This window comes from Poecilia reticulata, chromosome 22 (genome assembly GCF_904066995.2).
Source record: "Poecilia reticulata chromosome 22, P_reticulata-male-v2, whole genome shotgun sequence".
NCBI classification, from domain to species: Eukaryota; Metazoa; Chordata; class Actinopteri; order Cyprinodontiformes; family Poeciliidae; genus Poecilia; species Poecilia reticulata.
This window is the reverse complement of record NC_088851.1, coordinates 6,975,102-6,986,752: the sequence shown is the minus strand read 5'-3', so window position 1 is coordinate 6,986,752 and position 11,651 is coordinate 6,975,102. Positions and strand designations below refer to the sequence as shown.

Sequence of the window (11,651 nt, the reverse complement as noted above, 5' to 3'; positions counted from 1 at the left end):
TAGTTCATTAAAGATGTTTATTTTAGATCACACAATATAAATAAGCATGGAGTTGTTCATTAAGAATCATGTTTTTTATGTATGTAACAAATTCTATTTATTAAGTCATTTTTGTCTCTCCTTACATTATCCATTTTGTAATATAGTGTATTTTTGGCCACCACGCTGTTTAAAAAATGGCTATTTATTTATTTGCGTTTTAGATTATTATTAATAAAGTAATTGATGTAAATTAGTCCTATTTTATGTCCCGAAGACCAGTAACACTAACTTTCTTATAATCTAGTTTCTTATTATATTATTATATTCTATTTACTATTAAAATGCGGCGTATAGCTATATATAAAATGTATATATAAATTTTTTTTCTATATATAATACAGGACAAGAACAACATGTTACACAGAATACGCCCAGATGGGTTGCCAAGTAGTAGTTACATCCCTCTTTGATTAGAAAGCTTAGTTGCGGTTATTTATTTTCTTTCTGGCATCCACATAACATTGTTGTTTGTTTGTTTTTGTTCTGTTAATCTGTTTTTCTGTTCTTTCTGAAATACTATCGCCGATTATGTTACAACGATAAACCAAAGTGCAAAGGTTCTCAATTAGAGGTGCTCGAAAGTGCATTTACCAGAAACCTGGCAACCTAAAGGCAACCCATGGTCTTTCCTCCTCTGCGGACTCATTCGCCATTTTGATCCAGTTTTTCTGGGTGACCTACATTCGGTTAACAACCTGCAACGTAAGCAACACTTCAATTTTTCTCGGCAAGAAAAATAGGTAAGCATGCCTGAAATATTACGTTAATGGATTTCAACATATTCTCGTGTGTTTAAACGAGGTCGCTGTAACGTTATTTCTATTGTCAACAGCGGCTGTTTTCGTGTCTAACGTTAGCTCTCCTCGGCTAACTGAAAGCGACCTCGAGGCGAGTTAAAAAAAAAAAAAAAAAACGAAGAGCAATTTTTGCTAGAAAACCTAAGATTCATTGGTTCTAAAAAAACGGAGGCTTTGAAGCATACTGTACACAATAAATATTTTACCTGTTACGTTTAGTTTTTTAGGCGACAGTAAATTTATTAACGCTTTGCGCAGTAACAGGGTTTTTTTGCAGTGTTTGTTTGTGAAGGTCTGACGGCTGGTGCAGGCCTGAAATCCTTCTGTTCCTTCCTTTACCATAAATGGGTAAAAATTGTTTACACTTCTATTTTACTTTTATATTAGCGGAACCAACAAAATAATGTTTATATCTGCGCTCCATTCTTTACGTTTTGACTTGCAGTAAATGTTAAATTTTATTTTTATACCGGTTAGTCGGCTCAGAAGCGAAACGGTTTTGACCAACACGAGAGAGAACTCATTGAACGGTTTTCATGGTTTTTGACTCAGAAGCTTTAAATAAACCTGATTAAAGTTGAAAAACAATTCTTCAGAACGTAGTTACGATGTTTTACTTTAAAATTCAACTCAAACATACTTTATTGATCCCAAAGGGAAATTAAATGTCAAAGATATGTAAATATTGCGATATTTATGTGAGTAAAATACCGTGGAGGAAAGTTTTACTTTTTAATGAGTACTTTTTTTGTATCGTTTATCTAATAAATTTGCACAAAATAATTGGGACCATCAATTAAACACAGTTGGATCAAAGCACAATTTTGATTTTGAGTATTCCAGTAGCAGTTTTGGTTTTGTTTGTCTTTTGAATTTTAAAACAACAATGCCGTATGAAGATAGATGTGTGCTACCACTTTAACTTCTAAGCTGTGTGAGAGGAGACTCAAAGGAGGAAATAACTTTACGTGGGAGTTCTTTCACCAAGATGATGATTAATTTATGTTCCTGGAAAAGGGGTAAACGGTAACTACAGTCAGTGTAAGACAACAATAACAAGATGTTCTTGTTATATTTTCCACACGTTAAAGATCGTACTATCTCGCCGTTTTGCATTGTTTGAAAATTTGCTTGTTATCTCTTTGCAGCAAGGAGCAACATGAGCAGCAGTCGCGTCTTCATCGGCCACTTGAGCACACATGCGAGAGAGAGGGACGTGGAGAAGTTTTTCAAGGGATATGGACACATAAGAGAGATCAACTTGAAAAACGGATTTGGATTTGTGGTCAGTGTGGCACGTCCTTTCGATACATTTTGATTTTACTCTGGTTTACTCTTAAGCTTAAGGGAAATAATGCTCTCCCGTTCTTGTCAGGAATTTGATGACCACAGAGACGCCGACGACGCCGTGTATGAGCTGAACGGGAAAGAATTGTGCAGTGAAAGGTAAACGGTTTTCTCGGTAAAGGATTTCCCTGTTTTGCCACCTGTTGTTTACGAGCGCAGGGTCATCTGAGCAGCTGCCAAGCAGTTAAAGTTATCTGCTCCATGAGTCAGCAGGTTTTTCCTTCTTTTTATACATGTTCGCGTGACCTTCCACTTTAATCCGTTGTTTACACGTTCTTTCTCAGGGTCACCATTGAGCACGCCCGCTCCAGGAGAGGTCGAGGAGGCGGCGCCCCAGGAATGGGACGTTTTGGCGGCGGCGGTGGTGGTGGTGGCGGCGGTGGCGGCGGCGGCTATCGCCAATCCCGCAATACCAGAGCTAGGTTAGATGAGACTCGGTCGCCATTCTGTTTCATAAAAGTTAAAGATGATCGTTTTCTATCTGAGTTCAAATCACCATTTCAAACCATACCGTATGATTTGGCCTCTAAAAAAAGTCACTAGTGTATGGCTGAAACGATTCATCGTAATGAATCGATTATTGAAATATTAGTTTATGATTAATCTGTAACTGGACTGAGCATTGTGTATATAATTCAACGAAGAAATTCTGTTGTTGCATTTTAGGAAACAAAATGTTTATTTTCTTATTTAAATAAAATGTTTATTTTCTAAATAAAAAAAGGAATTGAATTGTTATTATGCATCTTTTAAAGTATATTTTAAAAATATTGTGCAAAAAATGCTTAAGAATTTAAATGATAAATCCGCAGAATGTGCCTTTTTTTTTTTTTTTTTTTACCAATAAATCAGTTTCTAAAACTGATTTATCGGTGTAAGGATAAATCAGTTTTAGAAACTGATTTATCCTGCAGTGACGAACTGCAGGACTGTAAAACCGAGCAGATGTATATTTTCCAGACGAGCTTGATTAAAAATGCGGCACATTCAAAGCCTTTTGACTGTATGGACTGGAATAGGTTGTAAACGACAGCCTGCTTTTCCACATCTGACACCAGTGCAAATATTGACACAATTCTTAGATAGACATAAAACACACACACTCAAAAGTGAGTGAATGAATTGAACAGAAAGTTGTGCTGAAAACCAAGAAGGCTGCTGTTTGACATAGAAGTGTGTGTGTTTTTAGTTCTAAATTCAGTTTTCAACATTTCTCTGCAGGTATGGCCCTCCAATGCGAACTGATCACAGGCTAATTGTGGAGAACCTCTCGTCCCGGGTCAGCTGGCAGGTATGAGATCACACAATTACATTAACCTCAATTTATTATGACATCATCTCACGTGATTTAATAGTAAAGTAACAGTTTCTTATTTGGCTATTATATAAGTATTCTGTTAAACATCGACACATTTCTGTTAAATTGGCAAATGTTTTTCTTTTTTCTTCTTTTTTTTTCATTTTAGTGTATCATTTACTAGATCAAAGTTTCTCCAAAAATCATATTACTGCTGTTTAGTATTTTACAAAAAAAAAAAAAAACATTTCATTTTTAATAAGCAGCTCCTCTGGTATGGTTTCCTGTTTTGTATATCAGAGGTAACTAGACATCCTCCACTTGGGGGGTCAGAAGTATGTAGCGCCCTCTGCTGGTTGTTTTTTTTCTGAATAGTGTCCATCTGGTGCCTTTCCTTACACGCAGTTGCTGCCGGTCTAAAGTCTTGGCTGGTCCCCCGTAGCGGTGAAAGTGGTCTAGCGCAGGATACGGTAGCCTTAGGAGGGCCGTAGCCACAGTCTGGAGGTTCTGTGGGCTGGCGTTCCCGGCTGCAGGAACCCCCACGCCCCCCTCAAATCCACGGCCTCCCACAGTCTCTGTTGGGGCTCTTTCTGTGGCTGGTGGAGCTGGGGGGGTGTTGAGTCGGGCACACATCACACCCCCCTACTTTCTCTCTGGTGGTTCCTTACTTGAGGAGGCCGGATGCTGATGCAAGGCTGAGAGCATTTCTCGAGGGCGTTTCTCAAGGGCTTAACACTGCATTGGTTCCCATTTGCTATTTGGACAAGTGGCTCTATGCTATTATCTACCTTGGTTTGGAGCGGTAAGTAGCATAAAACTCATGTGATTGGGTTTTTTATTATTATTATTATTTTTGATAGCGGGTGGTAGAAGGGTGGAGATTTAGTCTCGAAAGGGAATCTTGTAAACAGTTTACCCCCTTTTTTAAAGTCATTTGGTAAATGTAAAAAAAAAAAAAAAATCCCAACTTTTACTTAAAAAAAATAAAGAAAAGAAAATAGACATTTTATCTTAAATTCAATACACAATCTGTTTATCCCACAAACGTCTACACAAATTTGACTTACAAATTCCTCAAACGTTTTGCCTGTTTTCTGTAAAGTGTTTCACTGTAAGGCTTAATGTGGTCTTTAAATTAACAAGTTGAAAGCAGTAAATTTTAGTTTCTGTAGCAGAAAAGGGCAAAACCTGTCCTCAGATGATTTTTATGGCTCTCTTGTTTACACGCCCTCTAGAATAGGATCTGATACAGATGTGTTTAGAAATGGGTTACTCATGTTTCTGTTTGATGTTTTTATTTTTTTGGTAATTTCTTAAGTTCCAGGTTCGAGAAGGCTCTCAGTGACGCTTCGTATCTAATTCCCTTACTAAGTCAGTGTTGTACTCTTGAAATAGGACCTTAAAGACCTGATGAGAAAGGCAGGTGAAGTTACCTTTGTGGACGCACACAGACCCACTAAAAATGAAGGGTGAGTTAAGTTGTTTCACTTTTTTTTTTGGTTTTTATTATTATGTCTAAAGTATGTATGACTCACTATTGGTTTGAATGCAGGGTGGTTGAGTTTGCATCTCGTTACGATATGAAGAACGCCATCTCCAAACTCGATGGAACGGAGCTGAATGGACGCAAGCTGAAGATGTTTGAGGACAGCAGGAGGTGAGACACTTTTTCTTTTTTAATTCTAAGGTGAAAATGTGGCCATCGTTACATGAACGTCGTCGTTTCCGTTCCACCAACAGGAGCCGTTCTCGCAGCTACTCTCGCTCCAGGAGCCGCTCCAGGAGCCGATCCAGGAGCCGCTCCAGGAGCCGTTCCAGGAGCCGGAGCCGCAGCCGCAGCCGCTCCAGGAGCCGCTCCAGATCTCCCAGCCGCACCCCAGAGAAGAAGACGTCAGGAGGGAGCAAGCCTACGGCTAATTCCCCATCCAAGTCCAAATCCCGCTCCAAGTCTCGCTCCAAATCTCGCTCCAAGTCTCGCTCCAAGTCTCGCTCCAAATCCCGCTCCAAGTCCCGCTCTCCGGCTCCCGCTCAAAATGGCAAGGCTCGCTCCAGATCCCGCTCCCGATCTCGCTCGCGTTCCCGATCCGCCTCAGCAGACAGCAAACACTAAGTCAGCTGCAGCTGCAAGTCATAGGACGGATTCAGAGTAGTTTTCCAGACGAGCCTCGCCTGGCGGCTCGTGTTTGTTTTTACTGAAGGGGAGAGAAGAACCTTTACGTGGGTCTTTTTGAAGGCAGGAAAAAAAAAAAAAACATTTGTATAAATTTTGCTTTTTTTGAGTGCTTTTTAGTTTTCAATCTTCTTCCACTTGAGTGAAATTATTGTAAACAAAATTTAAACAATTGATTCTTCTGACCCCTTCATATGAGTGGCGATACCCATTATCTGCTTACTGTCCCTTACTGGATTCACTTTTATTTCCCAATCTTTGTGGGAATACCATCGATTCCCTGTTGAGAATATAAAGGTATAGATTTGGTCTTAAACGTCGATCATTCTTCTGATGACGCATCTATCCGTGTTAAATATTCAGTCATTTGATATTTGAACAGAAGAGCAGTTCAGCTGAGGGATTTAGATTTTTTTTGTTTCTCAAAGTGTGGCTATCTGGAATTGAGTTTTCCTAAGGGTCTTATTTTAGTCAGTGTTTTCACTGATGTCTTTACGTTTTCTTCTGGGAATCGGGAGTCTGACACAAGTTGGCTTGTAAATGTTGCATATTTAGATGCTGATGAATCTATATATTGTAATTTTTTTTCTTTGTTTACTTTGTGTGTTTAAAAAAAATGCACACAATGTTTGCATTTTCAACTCAAGTCTTTCATTAACTGTGAAATTTATCAATCCCTCTCTGTCCTACACTTATTGTGGAGTACAAATGTAAACTAAGTTCCCTTTCTTTTTGCTTTGTTATAAAAATATTAAACTTCAGTGTACTAAAAAAAAGTCTTTGGCTTCATATTGTCACATTTTTACTCAAAAATATAACCTAATTAAAAAACCAAAATCATTGAAGATTATATTAATATTAAATTACTTTGGCTGGGACCAATCACTGATTCAAGGACTTCAATTTTTCTGGCAACAACCTCTGGTAATACAAAAATGTATCTTTTTAGGAGACGTTTGTGTTTTCTTATTGCAAATCTGAGATAAATCTCGCTTTAGCCGTTTTGAAGGGAAGCTCAGTTGGTCATCATTGAAAATAACCTGAAAGGTAACCAGACTGGGTAAGTAATGCCAACATTGCCAGCAAATAATCTATTGAAGGAAAATTTAATTCTGTCTTTTCTAAATGTGGGAACAAAATGTTCTGACTCATATTGTAAAGACGCACTGAAACTCCACTCAAATATTCCACACCTAAGAATAAAACTAAACATCCTCCTTTTGCGAGATCTTGCATAAATTTCTTCTTGTCCTTCATTGTTGTACATTAAGTGGCCATTGTTGACAAGCCACGACAATAATCTGGATTAATATAGTAACGGCTAACCTGACCAGACATTGTAATCCTGAGAGATTATATCCATGTATGAGAACCTAAAAGGTAGTTAGAGCTGAACATATACGATCGAAAATGAAATATTTTAAGGTAAAAATCGATTACTTTGTAGTTTTTTTCCCCCCAAATTCACTGCAATGATCACAATCACCACAGGGTGGCACCACTCGCTTGCGTTAATGAGTGCGCAACCTTGATGGCTTTCCAAATGAGCTGTTCTGTTTACACCGTCACAAAGTCATTTGAGGCAGGAAATGTTTTTGAAACGAAGAGATTTGGTTGATGAAAACCGATCCAAGTAAACAGAAAAAAATAAAGAAATAAAAGATCAAACTCTTCTTCCAGGACAGTACTGGACATTAGTTTGAACTCTTCAAAACGGTTGCTTTAAATCATGAATGGCGTAAACGAAATAACTATACTTTAAAAAGTGGTTTGCTTACATATTTTAGTTGTTTGTTTTTCAGCTTTAGTGTAGAGGGAAGTAATTTAGAATTTGCAGTAGATATTCAGTAGATGCAGTTATTCATTATATGCATGCAGGTTAACATGACTGTGGCAGGTGAAAATAAGATGGATCAACAAACTGCCACTCACTGCACTAGAGAGGTTACTATTCACAGCCTCACTGTTGGGACAAATGGGACCATTTCTGCATCTCTTTTATCATATATGATAGTCAAATTGGGGAAAAATACAGTAGAAAGTAACAAGGTGTACTGGACGGACATTTCTCTGCAGAATCACTCCTTTTAATTCCACCCTGTCCTCTGATCCAGAGAGCTTTTACTAGCAGCCAGCTCTGCATTTCCCTGTAGGCAAGTATATGACGGGTGTTAAGTGCTCCGCTTACTTGGAGCAATGCTTCTGGCATGAACAAATGTTTGACACTAATAGCTTTCTTTAGCTATTCATAGGCATATTGTCGCCTGTTTGTTTAGATATTAATCTCGCCGGATTTCTCGCCTGTTTCTGACATTTTTACTTCTGACCTGGAAGCCATTTTATATTGGAGTTTTTAGTGCGAATGCTGAGATTTCACCCCAACATTTTTCCAATATGGCTGTCACATCACATGTATAAAATATAGTGAAAGAGACCCTTGTGCCACTCTCTTTTTTTTGTACAGCATTAGACAGCAATTTCCTCTAATAACCTTTTGAGCTACGGAAGATAAGTTATTCCCACTTTGTGGCACCCATTAAGTTGTGCCACCCTGGGCAGCCAGCCATATTGCCCAAATCAAGTGCTGTTTGCACTCCTATTTATTAGGCTTTTAGTCATCATGATCCCTCTAAAAATGTCAGCTCCACTTTATTAGTCATCCACATTTCATACAGTGCAATTCTGTATGAAATATGTTCGGTTTTAACATCCAGCAGACAATTTATTTTGAAGTGTGGGACAGCAGACCAGGTTTTCTTCCTCACATTGCGGTGACAGTCTCGAGCTAAACCTCTCCCACCACCGCTGCGCACGAGCCACCCGTCATACCCAGGACAGCGTGCCGGGCACAACAAGCTCAGCGGTCGAGCTGCTCAATCCCGCCGCCGTAGTCCCTCCCCGGCTACAGAGGACCCCCCGCCGACACGCCTGGCTCCGCTCCGACAGAGAAATGAGCTCGGCGTCCGACGACCACACGTTATTTACGTGAGCGCGTGACGACAGTTTCTTCTCGGAAACACACACATTATCACCTCACACACACACACACACATACATACACACACACACACGCGCAGACAGACGACCCGCCGGTCTGCTGTTTACCAACCGACCATCTCGGTGTCAGGACGGTCCCACCCGCTCGTGCCGACAACCATGGCGGAGAGGAGCGGCCGGCTGAGTTTCCCCGGGAGCGGGGCTCTCAACCGACCGGTGCCCATGAACCTGTTCGCAACGTGGGAGATAGACGGATCCTCCCCGAACTGTATCCCGAGGTAAGGCGCTGCATGCATGGCACGGCTCTGTCCTTGACGTGTGTGTGTGCGCGCGCGTGTCAGTGTGTGTGTGTGTTTAAAGTTTAAAGCTCCTGTTTGCAGCGCAGGCTGTGTCATTAGTGAGCGCGCTAACGCTGCAGCCGCAGTGACCCTGCTGTCTCATCATGCCCACTGGATGCCCATGCAGGCCCGCCTCAGCTGTCTGCAGCACCGAGCTGAGGCGTGTGCAGAGAAAAGGCGTGAATCCCGCTGTGCGGTGGCAGAAAACTCCTCAGTGCAACTGTGTGGGTTCATAGCTGGGGGATTCTGCAAGGCGTCATGGTCAGCCTGTTGGAAAATCATGCATACGACTGCGAGTTTTACTGCTCCAGTTTTGATGCGGTTTACATTCGCATGAAACAAAATGCCGAATTAGAGCTCCGAATGTTTTCGTTATGAAGTAGTTGCGCCAGTTGTTAACGAAACGCTTCCCACATGGTCTTCTTGTTTTAACCTCCTGCGGTTTTTACTGCATGCCTCAGATCTCGGCACAGATTCACAGCCGAGGTGCTGGAAACAACTGCTCTACGATTATCTTTGTTTATGTATTCATGCATGAAAACTTTCTGCTCATATCTATGGCTAAGAGAAGCTTCTGCGGGTTGTCACAACAACACTGAGGCGATAAAAGAGAAATCGGCAAAAATGATGAGCAGATATGATCGATTCACCTGCCGCACCGTGATTTGCTTCTGAAATCGGGCTGATCTAATAAAATGGCAAGTTTTGTTCTCTTGATCAAAGTTGTGCTTCTGATCATATTTCTCAACATACTTGAGAAGTTCATTGTGAAAAATGAGGTTAATACAAGTCAAACTTTTCATTCATGTTCTTTTCTGTCATCATAAAGCAAAGTAACCCTAGTCATAACATGTTTATAGTTTGTAAACATATTAACAAGCTTGTTCTCTGATCTTATAATTTCGATTTGCCTGTCGAAACCATCTGAGTCCTCGAACAGGACATAAATAATTCAACTAATGAGGCGTTTATTGCATTAGATCGTTGACGAGCTTGCTATTGCTTTAAATAACCTTACACTCACATAATTAAACTCCATCTGCAGCCTTAAAATCAGAATCAAAACATTATTAGTCGAGGTCAGAACGACCTCCTCCTGTCTGACTTAAGAAAAAAAAGAAGCCTTAATTAATGTGGGAATTTGGGTGGTCTTTTTTTTGTGTTTTTTTTATTATTTCATTTTTTTTCTAAAGTGATGACTCCCTCTTATTGGCTCCCCCCCCCCTCTATCCTCTTAATTTAATGCCTTCAATGGACAGCACATCGTGTGGCTTTTAGCTGAAACGAGACCAATTCATTTCCAGGAACAGCGTGGCTGTGATATTATTCAGCAGACTGGATGAGCAGACGAAATGCCTCTGTAACTAAAAGAGACGCGCTCGCTCCTCGGTGACCCGTCGGCAGCCGCTTTATTTCACGGCTTAATCGACTCTCGCTCTCCCTTCGTCCGCCAGGCTGCTTCTGTTAGGCAGCAAACAGTGAGAAGTTGTCGCCGTCGTTGTCTTTTCCCGAAAAGCTGCGGCCTCGTATTGAGTTCTGTCTGTCAGAGTGGAGGCAGCAGGATCCCAGCTTGTTGACCCAGTGGCACAACAACACTTTGATCCTCAGTCAAGCTGGCTTCACTGGTCTTTAAGGTCTTTTCCTGCAAAACTGTTCAGTTTGGATCGTGTCAGGGTGACGCTTATGGCTGTTTTCAGTTTCTAGACACTAGAGCGCAGGTGTGAAACTCAAGGCCCAGGGTGCCACATTTTTCCCTCCGCAGCTTTTCACGCGGCCCTCTAGACTCTAAATTACACCAATAAGTCCCTCCAGTTTTTCCACAAATGCTCAAAATTCACACGAAATGAACAAATTTCCACATTTTCTCCTGATTTTACTGCAAGTTTTCTCAAGATCGGTCTAAAACATTGAGCTTAAGTGACTGCTGCCTCAGCCCTTCTTGATGTCAAGTTATGGTCCATAATAAAAAGTCACATTTAACATCATACACTTGCACAAATATCACAAAGATTCCTTACAAACATTTCCAAGTTGGCACCACAAAATCTGTCATTTTGATTGCAGAAAAAACACTAAAACAATCTCAAACTCTCGGAGGAACGACTGTTGGTGTTTGTTTGGTTCCTTCAATACATCCTGGCACAGCCGGCCCTTTAAGAACATTCAGATTTTTGATGAAAATGAGTTTGACGCTCCTGCACTAGGGTGACACAAAACAGTGAGTGATAGTCATTTATTAATTGTTCTTTTTTTAACACAGCCCCCCCTGAGGGAACGCTTTGTTAAACCATCGACTTCGAGTCTTTTTACTCCTCCATTTTGACCTTTCACCTCATTCTTCTTCATAAAGTAGCTCATGTTCAGTCAGACTGGACGGGGAGCATATGTTGACATCAGGTCTCATGACTTGTCACAGACTCTTTGATTGTATCTGACATCTTTACTTTGACTGGGCCATTCTAACACACGTTCTGACCATGGCTGTTTGTAGGATCAGTACACTTGTAAATCCTGTCTTTAACTTCGTTCATCTTCATCTTTGTTGCCGTGTTGCGATTCCAACTGTATAATTTATTCCCCCCTTGTAAAGAGTCTGAGTTTCTTTAAAAGCATTGTGAGTTTGATGTATTATTATTATTATTATTATTATTATTATTATTATT

General features: G+C 40.4%; 2 protein-coding genes across 7 annotated transcripts in view; both read left to right on the top strand.

Moving 5' to 3' along the window:
* The first annotated feature begins 633 nt into the window (after nt 1-633).
* On the top strand, nt 634-6,429 carry srsf5a (serine and arginine rich splicing factor 5a). Of its 2 annotated transcripts, none has more exons than XM_008398974.3 (8): nt 634-782; nt 1,988-2,124; nt 2,215-2,285; nt 2,471-2,608; nt 3,408-3,477; nt 4,879-4,952; nt 5,036-5,140; nt 5,224-6,429. In XM_008398974.3, the coding sequence occupies exons 2-8, from the start codon at nt 1,999-2,001 to the stop codon at nt 5,591-5,593; spliced, it is 954 nt and encodes a 317-aa protein (XP_008397196.1). In that variant the 5' UTR covers nt 634-782; nt 1,988-1,998; the 3' UTR covers nt 5,594-6,429. The 2 variants fall into 2 exon arrangements, with proteins under 2 accessions (XP_008397196.1, XP_008397197.1); XM_008398975.3 differs by having other exon boundaries at nt 650-744.
* A 2,058-nt stretch (nt 6,430-8,487) lies between these two features.
* Nucleotides 8,488-11,651, top strand: part of pacs2 (phosphofurin acidic cluster sorting protein 2) — a 63,778-nt gene continuing 60,614 nt past the window's right edge. For all 5 annotated transcript variants that reach the window (XM_081603550.1, XM_081603551.1, XM_081603549.1 and 2 more), the window contains exon 1: nt 8,488-8,928. In XM_081603550.1, the coding sequence (XP_081459676.1) occupies nt 8,810-8,928 (119 nt within the window). In that variant the 5' untranslated portion in view covers nt 8,488-8,809. The remainder of the gene's footprint in view (nt 8,929-11,651) is intronic.